General features: G+C 36.7%; 1 protein-coding gene across 2 annotated transcripts in view; it reads left to right on the forward strand.

The window, feature by feature from the left end:
* FREM1 (FRAS1 related extracellular matrix 1) overlaps window positions 1–15,336 on the forward strand; it is a 149,508-nt gene extending 134,172 nt beyond the window's left edge. For both annotated transcript variants that reach the window (XM_040240145.1, XM_040240154.1), the window contains 7 exons: window positions 304–542; window positions 1,208–1,255; window positions 1,608–1,772; window positions 1,957–2,085; window positions 2,528–2,643; window positions 9,602–9,687; window positions 12,467–15,336. In XM_040240145.1, the coding sequence (XP_040096079.1) occupies window positions 304–542; window positions 1,208–1,255; window positions 1,608–1,772; window positions 1,957–2,085; window positions 2,528–2,643; window positions 9,602–9,687; window positions 12,467–12,666 (983 nt within the window). In that variant the 3' untranslated portion in view covers window positions 12,667–15,336. The remainder of the gene's footprint in view (window positions 1–303; window positions 543–1,207; window positions 1,256–1,607; window positions 1,773–1,956; window positions 2,086–2,527; window positions 2,644–9,601; window positions 9,688–12,466) is intronic.
* Window positions 15,337–18,641: the final 3,305 nt, after the last annotated feature.

Raw genomic sequence — 18,641 nt, forward strand, 5'->3', positions numbered from 1 at the left:
GTTGATATGAAATGAAGGCAGTCTATTTCCCAAGTAGATGGGATGATTATAGAATCACCACAGTGATTTTCATCTGTGGTTTGTGAAATCAATTTCATGACTCATAATCACCCTGTAGCTGTGCAAAAGGGCATAGCTTTCCTGTATGGAAACTGGTGAAGAGTAAAGGGGTTTCTGGCAAATGGCAGCAAGACAACATCTGGTGGGAAAATCATCCATCTGAATTTAATGACAAGCTTCGTCGATGTGATCACTTCCCTGTTTGTGTAAAATGAACTGACCTGCCATTTTGTGTGCCACCAGGGCAGTGCCATCCTTCCTATGCCTTCAATCCAAACATGCCCAGTGCAGGGGAGAAGGGCATTTGGCACCTGCTCTCCCCAGGGACTTCCTCACCCATCACTTCTGGTTCCTTTCATCTGGAAAGAAGACCCCTTCCAGATTCCAAGCAGCTAGCAGTCACCAGGGGTGACGCCCTACGGGACTTTGGTTCGGAAGATCTTTCTCCAGTGAAGCTTAGGGCCCGAGGCGATGGCAAAACAGTAAGGATGGGGACCTCCTGGGTTTTGATGTGTGGAGTGCATATGAAAGGGATCAAAGGATCTTAATAAGTAATCTGAAATGCTGAGGAAGCTGTTTTGGTTCTCACAGTGAATGGGGGCCATAGAGATTCTCATGGTTCCTTGGACCAATGTGAAGTGGCCTTTACATACAAACATCGGCACAGTTCATTAATTGTACCGACTGAAGTGATAGATATTCTGAGTCATCCATATGATTTCTGCTTTGGTTCCTGTTGTGATCAACACAGATAGGGAATGACTCATGGTCCTGAAAAAGAATGAGATTATTTGGGTGTGGAAACCACGGCTTTGAACTTACTAGCATAGCATTCTCACCAGGCATACACTCATGAGTAAGTGTGTGTGTGTGTGTGTGTGTGTTTCTTGGAGCTCTGTGCACTATAGATGTACCAAAAAAATAAGGATGTCTTTTCTAACTGGGACGAAGAATAGATGAGTCGACACTGATAAGCTGTGATTAGTCCAGTGACTTAAAAATTCCAATTATTTGGGCCTGGAAAATCTTTTAAAAATATGTTTTGAAACTTTTAGTTACTAAAAAATCTTATTGGAAGGGTTTTGCCCTATTACTAATTATTATTCAAGCCAATTTTGTTCCTATTTATTTCCTCTCTTGATTTCAGGTTCCTCCATCCTCTGTTTATAGAAATAGAACAGACATCATCTATAACGTAAGCATATATAGTGTGTAAGCAATGTGTGTTCTCAGTTACTCAGTCATGTCCAATTCTTTGCAACCCCCAGGCCTGCCAGGCTCCTCTGTCTGAGTCTGAGAGAATTCCTAAATTTTTTGTATTTATGGATGCAAAATATGTAGTGAAACTACTTTTTGTAACTTTTATATTTATATATTTTCCTTAGAATCCTGTTTGAATTTTGTTTAGAGGCTTGGGTGGTCAGAAAATATCCTTTTATCTCTTTATTTTGATCCAGGTTTTGGATTGCCTGTTTTTACAACAAGTGCTTTTGTTCGCTGTCTTGTCGTTTGTTTTGTCTTGATTGTTGTTTGCTGATTTCCTCAAGTATCATGGGATGATTTCCCTGAAACTGGAAGATGACAGCTCCCTAACTCGCAGAAGGAAGGCCAACGTATCCATTATTAGGGAGCCCCAAAAGACAACCAAAGTGGCAGAACCGCCTCAAGCCGATAAGGAGGAATCCACAACCGGCTCACACTTCCCCAGACAGGTATGAAAATCTCTTCCCTTTCTACTCACCTTACAACAAGCTGTTTCCTGGGCCGGAAAACAGCCTTCAAGTTTGGGGATAGTTTACTCAGTTCAAACACTATTCAGCAAATGATGGCCTGAAAGAGGTAACAGTGTGATCAGCTTACAGGGTGTCAGATCTAAATTACCTTTCCTTCCCATAGGACCCGTTGCCCTCATTCCCAAAGAACTGCACACTGGAATTAAAGGGACTCTTCCACTTTGAAGAAAGCCTCCAAAAACTGTACAAGTGTGATGGAATTGCCTGGAGATCCTGGAGCCCCCACACCAAGGTGGGACGCAGGCTGAGCAGCCACATCCCTTTACTTGTAGCAAGTCCCATCATAACCCAGGAGAGGGAGAGGAGGCGCCCTGTCCCCTGGTGTTTCTTCTGCCTGCTCTGTTATGCTTTGAGGGGGAAGAGGAAAAGATGGCCAGGTGATGCTTTAAAAATCACAAAACACAGTAGTTAAGCACTACAATTTAAAAAGAGGCTTACTTATTTTATTCAATTATTATAATGTTAAACATGTAAAACTAAAACATGGCTGACTTTACCAACATGTCCCATAAGAAGCCATTGCATTTCTCAAAGTGGAGAATGGGGATTAGGGCTGACCTCCTTGCTAGCGACAAAATTATTTTCATTAGAGGACTCACAGGATTCTCTATGTTGAGAATAGACTCTAGGTTGTAAAGACCATTATGATGTGAGCATGGACAACTATTTTTCAGGAGGTGGAAGATAAATCCTGCCCAGCTGGGTGGCACCATCATTCAGGCTACTGCCACTCCTTGATCACAGAGCAGAAAGGCACGTGGACTACAGCTGCCCAAGCTTGCAGGGAACAGTAAGAAACCCCATTTCTCGTTTGGCTGATGCTTCTTTGTTAATATTTCTGTTTTCTCTTGGAACTCTAGTGTTTCTTCATTCATTCAAGTGTTGAGTGTCTAACATCCACCTGGCTTTGTTTTAGGAGCTTGGAGGGAGTTCTGTAGTTCAGGACAGATTTGGGCTGACCTTAACGATGTATCTTTTATGATAAACTGTGCTAATGTCACGGTTTTATTTTTTAGCCTCTCCATCTCAAACTTTTGAAGAAAGCAGATTCTCTGAGTCAGCAGCATGGCAGAGTCTATCATTTATTAATTAAACAGGAATCCCAGCCCACTGATATGGAAATATATAGCAATGAAAGATCTCATAGCAGCAGGCCTGTAACAATATAAGAGGTGTTGATGGTTATGAAACCAGACAGGTTAGACAAAGTGTGATTAGATAACAGAACACTCAGTGAAAGATGACTTGACAAAATTTATCCATTTACAACATAGTCTCAGTGATTTTAGCCATTCTAGTGGCTGTAAAGTGATGTTTTCTTATGGTTTTAATAGATACTAATGCTACTCCAAAATTGCTGATTTATCCCTCTCCCTTTGCTGCTTTGAAAACCATGAGTTTGTTTTCTGTGTCTGTGACTCTATTTCTGTTTTATAAATAAGTTCATGTGTATTATTTTTTAGATTCCATATATAAGTGTCTTTGCTTGACTTACTTCACTTAGTATGATAATCTCTAGGTCCGTCCATGTTGCTACAATTGGCATTATTTCATTCCTCTTTATGGCTGAGTAATATTCTATTGTGTGTATGTCTTCTTTATCTTCTTTATCCATTCATCAGCTGATATACATTTAGGTTGCTTCCATGTCTTTGTTTTTGTAAATAGTGCTGCTGTGAACATTGGGGTGTATGAATCTTTTCAAATTAGAGTTTCCTTCTTTTCCAGATACTCCCAGGAGTGGGACCCATATTGCTGGGTCATATGGTAACTCTAGTTTTAAATTTTTAACAAGCCTCCATACTGTTCTCCATAGTGGCTGTACCAATTTACATTCCCACTAACAGTATAAGGGGGTTCCTTTTTCTCCCCACCCTCTGCAGCATTTATTAAATATAAGCTTTTTGATGTTGGTCATTCTAACCCATGTGAGGTGATACCTCATGGAGTCACATTTCACATAGCAACATTGAGCACCTTTCCATGTGCTTGTTGGCTATTTGTATGTCTTCTTTGGAGAAATGTCTGTTTAGGTCTTCTGCTCATTTTTGATTGGGTTGTTTGTTTTTGATATTGAGCAATATAAGCTGTTTATATATTTTGGAAATTAATCCACTGTCAGTAGCATTGTTTGCAAATATTTTCTCCCACTCTGTAGGTTGTCTTTTCATTTTGTTTATGGTTTCCTAATGAGCCTTGGTAGCATAGCGGTTAGGCAGACGGGCAGGTGGACAGGCAATCTGGCTCTGTAGGTCTGGAGTTTGAATCCCAGGCTTAACCCTTTGATATTCCCTGGTGGCTCAGAGGTTAAAGCATCTGCCTTCAATGTGGGAGACTTGGGTTCGATCCTTGGGTCGGGAAGATCCCCTGGAGAAGGAAATGGCAATCCATTCCAGTATTCTTGCCTGGAGAATCCCATGGACGGAGAAGCCTAGTAGGTTACAGTCCACGGGGTCGCAAAGAGTTGGACACGACTGAGTGACTTCACCTTGCTGTGCAAAGGCTTTTAAATTTAACCAGGTCCCATTTATTTATTTTTGCTTTTGTTTCTGTTACTCTAGGAGACAGATAAAAAAAATATTGCTGAGATTTATTTCAAAGAGTGTTCTGCTTATGTTTTCTTCCATGATTTTAATAGCATCTCTTCTTAAATTAAGATCTTTAATCCATTTTGAGTTTATTTTTGTATATGATATTGAGAATGTTCTAGTTTCATTCTTTTACATGTAGCTTTCTGTTTTCCCAGCACCACTTATTGAAGAGACTATCTTTTCTCCATTGTATATTCTTGTCTCATTTGTCATAGTGTAATTGACCATAAGTATGTGGGTTTATTTCTGGGTATTCTATCCTGTTGCATTGATCTATGTATCTGTTTTTGTGCCAGTACCATACTCTTCTGATTTCTGTGGCTTCTGTAGTCTGAAGTTAGGGTGTATCATTCCTCAAATTCCATTCTTCTTTCTTAGGATTGTTTTGGCTACGTGGAGTCTTTTGTGTCTCCATACATATTTAAATTTTTTTGGTTCCAGTTCTATGAAAGATGCCACTGGTAATTTGATAGAGGTTGCACTGAATCTGTAGATTGCCTTGGATAGTATGGTCATTTTAACAATATTGATTCTTCCAACCTAAGAACACAGTATATCTTTCTACCTGTTTGTCATCTTCAGTTTCTTTCAACACCTTATAGTTTTCTAAGTACAGGTCTTTTGCTTCATTAGGTATCCCTAGGTATTTTATTCTTTCTGATGCAATAGTAAATGAGATTATTGCCTCAAATTCTCTTTCTGATATTTTGTTGTTAGTGGACAGAGATATAACAGATTGGGCAATTAGATGGATCAATAAAATAAAAAATATATTAGGAGACTAATGCAGGGTTAGCAAAATTATGACATCAATAAGATTACCTTAAATTGCCATGGTTTCATAACAAATGTTTTTTGACACCAAAAATCTGGAAGATTATAATCTCAGAATAATGATATCAAGAAACACATACATAGGTATTTTGTTCTTCAGTAAACTATTATAAAATCTAGTATAAGAGTGAAGGAAATTTTCTGTCTCCCATATTAATTTAAGGGGATTGATGACCATTTACAGCAAATCAAACATTATGTAATTAGCAGTTTCAGAATTAATTTTTTCATATCTTTGTGAAATTAATTTTGTAAACTGGTTTCAGGGAATTGCTTTAGACTATTGTACTGAGACCTTTTTTTAGATGTAAAACTGAAAAAATTTTCAGAACAAGAGCAAGTTTTTAGGGGGCAACTGGAGATTTTCCATCATATTTTAGAAAGTGACTCATTATCTATCTATCAGTAATATAAACTATTTTGAAGTGTATGTTATGTATGTACCATATTGCTCCAGAAATTAAGGTGTCTATCAAATACCATTTCTGATGGTATTCCAAGGTGTATAAGAGGTAAAGAAAAAACATTTGCTATAAGATTTTTAAAATATCATAAAAATGCTTCAAATTTTCTAATTTTAAGTGAAGAATGGGTATAAATATTTGACCTGATGACTTTTGTATGATACTTCAATATGCATTTTATTTCAAAAGGACAAGAAGAATGATTATCCCAAGAACAGTTAAAAATAGAGGCATTTCAGAAAATATCTCGCAGCAGATTAAAAACAAACTAAATGATTTGGTCTTTAAAAGACCAAATCTTAAAGATTTGGTCTTCTTGGTCTTTAAGATCAGTCACTTTAAAAGGAACATTTTTGAATGGCAAGGCCACCTCCTTAGTATAATTTTCCTCTGAACCCCAAGACCTCCTTTATCATTCAACATGTTTCCATTCATTCTGTGGGCCTCTGCTTCCCTTCACCCATTACTTTTCAGGTTCATTTGGTCCTCTTCTTCTCTTACCTCTTTACCTTGACCAATGAATATTCATTCCTCTGGGAATTATCAATTGTTTCTATGATGTAAAATTAATAGTTGCAACATTTTATAACTTGGCTATTTACTTTCTCATGAATACTTTTTAGGAGATGGTTTTAGAGTCTATAATTAGAATTAATACACATCTAGTGTGTTTTTTAGATCTCAGGGACCATTTTTCAATTCTGATTTATATTTCCTCAGGCTCCCTTGCTACCTGATGGTCTTTTACAAATGGTCATTTACAGCACGCATGTTTCAAGAAGCATAGCAAATTTTACTTTATCCTTTGCCCCTAATCAGATTGCTAACTCAACTCAATCTTTATCTCCTTTCTCCTTTCCTCCCCATTAGTGTTTTATTATTTTTTTAGCCCAGAGGAACCAGACTCCTAGATTAGGTATTTCTTGAATTTACATATCATAATCTCATCTGCTCATTTCCTTAGGCAGTCACTGTACATTTGGTAATTCTATTCTTATAGATCATTATCTCTGAAACCATTTTGGTTTCCCACAGGAGTGTCTGGAACCCCTGCTGACCTATCCTTAAAGAGTTAGTCTAAAATATATTTATATTTAATCAAAAAGTTCTAATGAAGTAGATGTTTATTTCTATAACTGGAAAAATTCAGGGTTATGTTTTTAATTCTACACTTTGAATGTCTTCAGATTTCAGAGATGTCAAAAGATTTTTATTTGTATGTTTCTCTATATTTTATTTATATATCTCTATAGTATATTTGTATCTATATGGTTAATTTTCTCTCTTTTATTTGTATATGGGAATAAAAGGATATGATAGGCATTTTTATAAAATGAAAACACCTAAATATTTATTTTTGTAAATAACTGTGGTCTAACATTTTACCTACTCTAAACACAGCTATTTTTTCCTCTTGCTCTTGCACTTCTCAGAGCATCAATAAAGAAATCAAACTTATACTGGAGCAGCTAAAATGGATTTTGCAAAGGCTTATTTTAAAGATAGTTTCAAGGATCTTAAAGCAGAAGGAGGTGTTAAATATCCTTGAATAAAATCTATTCCTTCCTGATAAAGACTCTGAGGCTGAAGTTACATCCATAAGGAAATTGGGGACGGAGCAGGAAGTGGAACCCAGGTCTCCCACACTCTAATATGTCACATTAATTGAAACAGCCCCTCAAACCCTCCCTTGGGCTATTTTTAATACACATTTCGTATTCTGTGTTTTAAACCCTCAGCACATCAGAACTGCCATTTTGGATATGAGGGAGAGGGAAGAGAATTGGCTATCATGTCTGTTGTAACTGTCAGACAGAAGCTGACAGTAAATAGAAATGTCAGAACCAAGTCACATGACCTGAATCTGGCACCGTGAGGACACTCAGAGAAGTAGAAAAGTGCCTGCATATCTCAGAAGGCCTAGGAGTCATCACTGTGTTATATCACACCAAAGTACTGTATTAGTAGGAAAAATATCATTAAGAGATAGATTAGATTATGTTCACCATACATGATCTGAAAAAGCAGAGAAATGAATCTAAAGCTTGGATATTTGTAGGTAAAATGAAAAAAAAATTCAGCAACATAAACTTGTGACAAGTATGTATTACTAATTATGTTTCTTGATTTTTAAAACATCAATAGATATTAACTAGGCATGAAGGGCGTGGTGATTTTCACCCCTTTTTTGTTGTTGAAACTTTCTGTATCAGAAAAAGAAGAAAAGAAAAAAAATTATCTATTGGCTTTTTACTTAGAGTATTTTAAAGAGTTTTAAATGAACACTGTTGGGAATTGGGATCAAATATTGCTTATAGGAATAACTTAGCTAGCTGCAAAAATAACTCATAAAGAATTCTTATGCCTGTTAATGCCTGTCACGAAAAAGACAAGATATAACAAATGCTGGCAAGGATGTGGAGAGAAGGAAACCCTTATGTGCTGTTGGTAGGATTGTAAAATGGTACAGCCACCATGGAAGAGTATTGAGGCCCCTCAAAAGTTAAAAATAGAATTACGATATGATCCAGCAATTCCACTTCTGGGAATATATCTAAAGGAAATGACAGTACTATGTTGAAAAGGTGAAAAGGTATCTGCACCCTATGTTTATAACAGCATTCCTTTTTAAAAAGTGAAGACATGGAAACAATGTAAGCATCCATCAACAGATGAATCACATTTGTGGTTATAAGAAGGGAGGAATTTGGGGTGGGAGAGTTGGATGAAGGTAATCAAAAGATATAAACTGCCAGTTATAAGATAGAGAATGTGGCTGTAATATGTAACATGATTATTGTGTGGTAAATGTGAAAGGTGTTAAGAGTAAATTCTAAGAATTCCCATCATAAGGAAAAAACATTTTTTCTTTTTTTTTGGTAACTATATGAAATGGGTACTAACTAAACTTACTGTGGTAATCAAATTTCACAGTTTATGTAAGTCAAGGCACTATGCTGTAAACTTTAAACATATAAAAAATGCAATTATGTTTTAGAGAAAGTGTTTATATGTATTTGTAAGAACAGGTGCTTTAATTTCTTCATAACCTACAAAGGTTTGACAGTGAGGCTGAACTCCTTTCCCTGGGTAGGATGAAAAAGAGTCACATATATTTGGGCATTTGACTAAACACATCAAGCTCAAAATGTTGGCTTCCAGTAATTTTATCTGGTAGTTTGGGTTACTTTACTAATCAAATTAACCAAGTAATTGCCAAATTAATGCACTTTAGAGATAAACTTCCCATGAGAGGGGTCATTTTTTGACATTAAGTAATTAATCTATATAAGTAAACAGCTGCTGATTTTCTGAAAAGAATTTGTGCTTTAAAGCCCAGATATTATAATACAGTATCACTTCTTTGCTGTTACCTACTCGACCCTGTGACTTAGCATGGATGCAAGCACCCCCTCCCCCACAGATACTCATTAATATAAAAAAAAAATGGAGGACTTTGTGGGAGAGGGAGAGGGTGGGATGATTTGGGAGAATGGCATTGAAACATGTATACTATCATGTAAGAAACGAATCGCTAGTCTAGGTTCGATACAGGATGCTTGGGGCTGGTGCACTGGGATGACCCAGAGAGATGATATGGGAAGGGTGGTGGGAGCGGGGTTCAGGGTTGGGAACTCATGTACACCTGTGGTGGATTCATGTCAATGTATGGCAAAACCAATACAGTATTGTAAAGTAAAAAAATAAAAAAATGGAGTATTAAAATCTTGGAAAGTTCTTTCTACATATATACCAGTTTTCTAGTTTGAACGAGCTTTGATTTCCATTATGCATCTCATATCAGCAAAAATGCTGAACTCCCTGTCACTGACGCTCTAATTTTTCTGTTTGCACGTAGTCACCAGGGCAGCCTTGTAACTGTCATCTCCAGGCAGCACATGCGATGGCTTTGGGACATCAGTGGAAGAAAGCCGTTTTGGATAGGCAAGTATCTGTGTTACCCTGAGGAGGAAGGCAAGACCACAAAGAGAAGGTCTCCCTTCCATCGGTCAAATAATTGTGGTCTACAATAATATGCAATGGTTAGCTGGTTGGACAGTCTATCTTTTGAAACTCATAAATGTTATTTCTAAAGGCAAAAAATTTAAAATAGTTGTAAATAGGGAATGGTTTAATAAATTATAACCATATGAAAGAATATTAAAGATATAACAATACCTTATGTTTATAGATTCATTCAATAATGGATGCATATTATATATAAAATATGTAATGTACTGCATTGGTGGCAAGGTGCTATGTGAAAAACACAGTCTACGGCCACATGAAGCATGAAATAATTTAGAATAAAAAAGTATATATACAAGTGTTATATATACACATAATATATACCTATCAGTTCAGTTCAGTCGCTAAGTTGTGTCTGACTCTTTGCAACCTCATGAACCACAGCACGCTAGGCCTCCCTGTCCATTACAAACTCCTGGAGTCCACCCAAACCCATGTCCAGAGTCGATGATGCCATACAACCATCTCATCCTCTGTCATCCCCTTCTCCTCCTGCCCTCAATCTTTCCCAGAATCAGGGTCTTTTCCAATGAGTCAGGTCTTCGCATCTGGTGGCCAAAGTATTGGAGTTTCAGCCTCAACATCAGTCCTTCCAATGAACACCCAGGACTAATCTCCTTTAGGATGGGCTGGTTGGATCTCCTTGCAGTCCAAGGGACTCTCAAGAGTCTTCTCCAACACCACAGTTCAAAAGCATCAATTCTTCGGTGCTCAGCTTTCTTTATAGTCCAACTTTCACATCCATACATGACCACTGGAAAAACCATAGCCTTGACTAGATGGACCTTTGTTGGCAAAGTAATGTCTCTGCTTTTTAATATGCTGTCTAGGTTGGTCATAACTTTCCTTCCAAGGAGTAAGCGTCTTTTAATTTCATGGCTGCAATTGCCATCTGCAGTGATTTTGGAGCCCAGAAACATAAAGTCAGCCACTGTTTCCACTGTTTCCCCATCTATCTGCTATGAAGTGAATATGTATTGACACAAAAAGAAATAAGCCAAAGAGTTAGGAGTATTTTTTATCTCTGGTTAAGAATTATAGCTAATCCTAATTTTATCCTTTTTTTCTAAAGTTTTAATATTTTCTACAATTTTAACAGTAATCACAAATCTTTTCAAGCCACTTTAGAAACAGAATTCTCAGGTTGTACTAAAGTAAATATTCTCACCATCTCTTCAAGATACTATATTTAAGGAAATAATAATAAACCTACTCGGCTTCTTAAAATCTCTGTGATACTCAGTGAGTGTGTAATTCTGAAGTCATCTGAGAGTATTAAGTGAAGGCTGGAAGATAAATTTTCTCTATGTCCACATGACAGATGTCAAGTTTCTAATCCCACAAAGTTTTGGGGTGTAGCATCACCTGATCAGTAACTCAGAGAAACAATCCAGAAGGAGACAAGTCATTCCCAAGCAAGAGTACTTCATTTTATTCTACCCCAAAATATCAAATGAGAACCAATGGGGAGAAGGTTATATGCTGCATAACAAAGACCATTTTCACAGTCAAATTTGGTTTGTGAGCTGCCAGGTAATCCTATTGCACAGGATTCTTTTTTTTATTCTATTATTTTTATCTCTATTCTAAAAGAGAGTGAGGAGGGGAAAATTTTTTTTTCATTATTTTTAAATTGGAGTGTAATTGCTTTACAATGTTGTGTTAGTTTCTGCTGTACAACAGCATGAATCAGCTGTACGTGTACATCCCCTCCCTCTCGAGGGCCCCCCATTTCACCCATGTAGATCATCACAGAGCATTGGTCTGAGTATATATATGGGGGCTTCCCTAATAGCTCAGTGGTAAAGAATTTACCTATAATGCAGGAGACCCAGATTTGATCCCTGGGTTGTGACGATCCCCTGGAGGAGGGCATGGCAACCCACTCCAGTACTCTTGCCTGGAGAGTTCCATGGCCAGAGGAGCCTGGCAGGCTACAGTCCCATAGGGTTGCAAAGAGTTGGACATGACTGAGCAATTAAGCATAGCACAGAACACAGCACAGTATATATACATCAAATGCTACTCTCTCAATTCATCCCAGAGTGCTTCCTTAAGAAAAATTTTAAGAGCTTTGTAACATTGAAGTGTAATTTAAAAACGAAAAAAATTTGCCAGTGGGAGTAGAGAGGCAAATTGAGAAAAGCTGCTTTTTATTAGAACTGTAGCAGATTAAAAAAATCTTAAACTCCAGACAAAATAATACTTAATAAGCTACTTTCAAATATGATACCCAAGAATCACAAGGAAGATAAATAGACAGGAATGTCTCTGTTTCCCTGTGACAGGTACTCTGCCTGTAGACATATAAATAATAAGTGCCATTTATTAACACTGCTATGTTGTGAGCTTTATGTGCATTATCTTATTTAATCCTTAACATAGAGCTAGTTCTACTTAGATATACATTTCTGAGATGAGAAAACTAACGCTTGGAGAACTCAGAGAGGTTAAATAACCTGCCCAGATATGTTCACCTAGCAAGTGGTGAAGCTAGGATTTGGATTCCTACCTGGCTTTACACCAAAGCCTCATAGTCTCAGGGTGTCTTAGAGGACTCCCAGGTCCTAGTCCATGCTTTAGAATGTAGGCTCACAATTGCATGTGGTTACTGAGCTTAGAACAGTGGGTTGATATGACATCCAGCTGTAAATGTAATAAAAATCATTTGGCACCCTTCTTTGGTTCATGTCAGGTTTGAATGACCAAGTGCGTGCTGGCCACTGGGAGTGGATTGGCGGTGAACCTGTGACCTTCACCAACTGGAGGAGAGGGCCCCCGCAACGTTCAAGGCATGGCAAGGACTGTGTTTTGGTTCAAAGGCCAGGAAAATGGCACATAAAGGACTGTAGGAAGGGAAAATCTCACAATTATGTGTGCTCCAGGAAACTCTAACTGGCCCTGCAAGTATCTACTTGGGATGTTTTTATCTATTTATTTCCAGGATTTGTGCTTATTACTCAATAGAAAACAGAGTGTCATGACTGATGTGGTACATTTCTTCTCTCAAAGTGTTTGAAGGATTCTATATAGTAAAGAAAAACAATAGTTCCAGGAAGATTAATAAATGAATGTTTCTTAGAGGAAAAGATAAATTTTTTGCAGTATATTTTGAAATAAATCCCCAAGGTATTATGTGGTACAAAATTTGATTATTCTGGAGACTTCATATTTCAGTCAACAGTAATTTCATGGTCCTTGGATTTTTTTCCCCAATACTTCAAATGAATACATTCTGAAATCTATATTGCAGATGCTTCCACCGCTTCCATCTGAGTGAGGCTTACCCTGCCAGTTCATTAAATCAAGGTTGAACTGCAAAGGGTTGCTTTGTCCCTTTGGAGTCCTTTCAAATGTGAAAGCTGAGAGGCTGTGGATAAAAAGGAGAGTTCTCTGTGGTGAAAAAGGAAGGCTTTAGATGGAAGAATCTGGCAGATGGAAGTTCATCTGCAAAGCTGTAGCTCAGGTAAGAATTCAGGGGTTACCTGTCCTTCAGAAGCCTACCCATCACTTCCCATGAGACAGAGCTCCTTTTCCAGTAAGGTGGTTGTGCCATTCGAAAGTGAATAATTGGGTTTCCCCAGCTTTACAGATTCAGGAGACATTTGAAGGATCATGAGCTCTGTTCATCTGTGCTTGTAGCACTGAGTAGCATTTCTCAAGGACGTTTGGAATAAAAATCATATATGGATGATGGTTAACATATGAAAGAAAAATATGGCTTCCTCAAAAGTGTCCCAGTGAACTACACAGATGAACAAAGAAAAATAGTACTAAAAACAGAGTCCTTGAAAGCCTATATTCTCAGAAAGGATTTTTGTATAATTTTGAGCCCTTAAATATTTAATATGTGTAGAATTGCCATGTTAACCTGATCCTCTAACGAAAAGGTACCTTATTAATTTATAATGGCAGCTGAGTGAAACATTTTTGTAGCAGTAAAGCATGTTGCAGCCTTACAAGAACTCCCTTCTGAAATTAAAACTTAATTACAGGAAATTAGAAATTTATTTCTGAAACATTTACTCACAATTTTCCTCTTTTCATAATCCTTGAAAAATATGGTTATGTCCCATGTAACTTGCTATTATGAGTACCAGAGTCACTTCAGAATCAAAACAGAGCTACCAAGCAGATCAAAGTTTTGGTGCAGATTTTATTATAATAATACCTTGAGAGAAACTAAAAGTGACTGAAGAAACTCAGTCTCATTTTTTGGATATAAAAAACAACAAGCTTGTTTTATTTGTACTTGTTTATCAAGATTTTGGTTAATAGAAATATTTACAAAGACAGATTGGAATGAGATTTAGACATTCTTCCTCTTATAAAATTCCAACATCAGTGTGGAGTCAGGAGACTCCTTAGCTTAGATATCACAAGTAGAATCTGAATTGCTCTGATATAGAGGTCTTCCATATGACACAAGCAGTTTCTGGTGTTGAATCAGAAGGTGTAAACCCATTCTCTGTATCAGTTGATGTCCCTTCTGATCCATGGGCCTCTGCAGTGTTGAAAGATGGGATGCTGAATAAAGAAATGAGGAGTTGTTTACCTGAAGGATTGTATCCTAAGATGGAAAGTAAATGGTCAAGGAATGAGGAATTCCTAGATCTGTATTGACTGGAAATCCAGAACCATGGCAACTGTGTAAACCTCATCAGCATGGTAGGTTTTATTATACATTTCTGCCATGTCAGTGATATTAAAATGTAATTGCAAATGTTAGCACAAAGAGAGAATGCTTTGATTCTTATAGCAACTAAAAGAAATACTAGAAGAATGTTTAAATTATTCCTGGTCATGAAAACAATCAAGTGGTAAAATCCAACTAATTGGAAGAAGGTACAAATAAAAATTCAAGCAAGTGTGGGTGCTAAGCAATATGTGGGTGCATGACCTTCATCTCCTTCTCATGACTGGGCTTTGACTGATGGGGAAGTACTAGTAAATGATCGTCATGGTTCTCTCCACCTTTATTGATTATTGTCATCCTTCAGGTTATGGTGGGAGTGGGAAGGAAGGAAATGGAGTAATCGTATTGATAGAATGGGACAGGGAGATCATAGATAAGGGGAGAGTGGAGAGAAAGATTGAGTAGGAAGAGATGGGAGTTGTTGGTAGCTAAGAAAGAGAGCATCAGAAAGGACTTGAATGCCACCCAGCTCTTCTCTCTAGACTTGAATACTGACTCAGGAAAAGTCCCATATAATCCAAGGGCATTAACCAAGCTTGATAATGTGTACCTTTTCAGAATCTTGTGACTGTTGGTCTTTAACAAAATATACATATGTGTAGTATATATCTGCTAAACATAAACTCAAAAAACATATGACAATTATTCCATCTTCTTCCAAGGGGTGATAAAAATGAACCAGGTGTCATTTATTTACATTTTTTTTGGTTTATTTTTAAGACAGACAAAAAGAATATGCACATATTTAACACTATGGTTCTGTATAATTTAAACCATATACTAGTGTTGATTAATTTCTGTGACAAAGCAGCATATTAATTGTACTGTACCTAGTGTTATACAAAAATTAATAAAATAAGCTATTTCTAGTTCTGAATTACTATTCCTTTAGTGTTTAACATTTTATATTTATTTTACCCATTTAAGAAGAAATGGAGAAAAAAACTGAACATGTCTTTTTCATCCTTACTATTTAGATCAGCCTTTCATTTTACAGCTTCCATCCATTTATCCATCCATCCAGTCATCCATCCACCATCCAGTCAACAAATATTGACTGAAGTGCCTGATACTGTTGTAGACACTGGGTGTATGTAGTGGATGAGATAGAAAGTTAAAGTATAAAAGCATGGTATGTATATGTAAATTTCTAATAGTTATTTTTAAGCATGGAGCTTTTTCAAAAATATATATATATCAGGGAGAAAGTCACAGTGGAAGTCATTGATTGCATTATCCCTTTTCAGAATCAGAGGGAAAGCCACACTGATACAAAGAGCTCAGACCATCTTTTGTTTTATTTCTCAACTGATTAAGAAATTGGTGTGAACTTCCTGAATTTATAATCAGGTCAGGGTGTTATTGATAACAGCTGTTTCAAATTTCCTATCTCCAGATCAGGTTAGGAGCGAAAGATTTCAAATCCAGCTAATTAATTTTGTAACAATTATTTTTTCCAAAGAGACGAGCAGTGTTTGTCTCTGTGTCTTTGAGATTCCTGGAGTAACAGGAATAAGGAAGAGAGATCTTTGATGTCATTTCCTCTAATATTATACGGCAGAAAGGATCGAAGTCCTCAGAAGTTAAAGTGAGAAGAAATCAGCACCAGAGAGCTACAGTCTTCCAAAGTGTAGGCTGGGTCTCTTCTAATTATTCCATATGTTTATTATCACTCTGAGCAAATGGTTTATTATATTCCAGTAAAATACCTTTCAATAGTGAGTATTATGAGGTTCACCATATACCTAAAAACATTATTCTAAGTAAAAGAAGATGGACACAAAAGGCCACGTATTGAGTGATTCCCTTTATATGAAATGTCCAGTTTAGGCAGAGGATCAGTGGAAGGGGAAATTGGAACTGACTGCTTCTGGGAAGACGGTTCCTTTCCGAGGGAATGGAAGTGCTCTGGAATTAGATGGTGGGGATGGTTGCACAACACAATGAATACGCTAAAAACCACTGAAGTGCACACTTTAAAATGGTGCATTGTGTGTTATAGGAAGTATATCTCAATAAAAAATGCTATTAAAAATCACCACATAAAAATGTATTTTAGAAAACTATAAATCGGTTGATGTATTAGCTGTATGTTTATGCAATTCATCCCAGATACTTTTTCCAGTCTTTGCCCCAGGTCTCGCTCAGGTTTTTGTTTATTTGTTAATACAGTTGGTTAAGGGAAAGAAAATGCTGATTTGACAGAGTTTTAAATTTACAGTGCTGCTTTATTGATCTTCCTCCTCTTTTCCCCCATTAATCATGGGAGAATGGTTATTGATGGCGGCATGTGTCTGGACGCCTGTAATATCCAGAATGCCTTGATTTTCTTAAAATTAATTTTATAAGTCTTTAGAACAGGATTGTGCAGGAAATGAATATACTGTCCTCATAACTTACACATTTAACTGTTCGTTTTGAGCAGTTTTTATGGGTCTTATATATTCTGCTAGGCAATAAAATTTAGTGTATCTTAAGACAGAAAGGAACAAAAATCAACTGACACTTCCATTAAAGGCCTTATGGTAACCGGCAATACTTTTTCTGAGCAATGAAGTATATGAGTTCACCTTTTGCTTCTATTCCCATCTGTATTTTTACTTCCCAAAGGCAATCAGTCCCAACTTACCCTACAGAAGAAAAATGGGAAAAAAAGATACATTGTCCTAAAACTAGTCAAAGGAAAGCTGGAGTGGCTGTGTTATCAGAGTAACTTTTAGAGCAAAGTATATTATCAAGGATAAAAACTTACCATTTGAAGGAGTCAATAAATCAAGAAGACATATTTATGTATCTAATAACTGTTTAAAAATACATGAAGCAAAAACTGAGAGAACTGTAAGGAGGAATAGACAAAATCTCTGATTATAGTCAGCAACGTTAATACCCCTCTCTCAAGGATCGATAGAACAAGTAGGCAGGAAATCAGTAAGGTTATAAAAGTATGGACACTGTTAACCAAATTAACCTCATAGACATTTATTGAACACTCCACCCCAAAACAGCAGAATATATGTTCTTTTCAAGTTCTCAGGGAACATATACCAGGGCAGGCCATATTCTGGGACATAAAATGAGTCTCAATAAATTTTTAAAAATTCAAGTCAACAGCAAAATTCTGTAAAGCAATTATCCTTCAATAAAAAATAAATTAATTAAAAAAATTCAAGTCATACAAAGTATGTTCACTGGCGACAGTGGAATTAAATGAGAAATCAATAACAGAAACATCTCTGGAAAACTCTTAAGTGTTTGGAAACTAAATTATAGACTTCTTTAATGCAGGAAGTAAAGAACAACTCAAAGAGGAAATTAAAAAGTATGGTAAACTGAATGAAAATGGAAGCACATCAAAGTTTGTAGGATACTATTAAAGCAGTACTTATGGGGAATTTTATAGCACTAAATGCCTGTATTAGAAAGGAAGACAGTATTAGCCTCAGCTTCCACTTCAAGAAGATAGAAGACGTGAGTAAGGAAATGAAAATATCAGAACAGAAGCCAGTGAAAGAGCAAACAAAAATCAGTAGGGGAAAATCAGTGAAACCAAAAGTTGCTTTTCTGAGAATATTGATAAAGTTGGTGAATCTCTAACCAGACTGATGAGGAAAAGATGAGAAGAGGACACAGGTGGCTAATATCAGGAATGAGAAGTAACATCAGGTGACAGCACTATGTCTTCTATAGCTACTAAAAGAAAAATAAGGGACTGTCATGAACAACTCGTATCAACAGACAACTTACATGGTCAGAGTCCATGAACGAGAGAAACTCTCAAACCTCAATCGAGAAAAAATAGGTAACTTGAGAAAACTATTGCAGAAGCTGAATTTGTAGTTTCTTACAAAGAAAATTCCAGGCTCAGATAGCTTTACTATTGAATTCTACAAAGATTTGAGAAAGAAATAGTTCCTAATCTACAAAAGTCAGAAAATTGCAGAGGGAAGAATTTTTTCTTACTCCTTCTCTTAGGCCATTGTTACTCTGACAAGCAAACCATACAACAATATTATAAGAAAACAAAACTGCAGATCAATATCCCTCATGAATATACATGGAAAAATTCCAAAAAAAATTTTTGCCAATTAAAATCTAACAATGCATATAAAAGGATGATACATCCTACCCAAAACACTGTTTAAAAAAAAAGATAGGCTATGGACTCGGAGAAAAT

This window comes from Oryx dammah, unplaced genomic scaffold, assembly GCF_014754425.2.
Source record: "Oryx dammah isolate SB20612 unplaced genomic scaffold, SCBI_Odam_1.1 HiC_scaffold_1, whole genome shotgun sequence".
NCBI lineage: Eukaryota > Metazoa > Chordata > Mammalia > Artiodactyla > Bovidae > Oryx > Oryx dammah.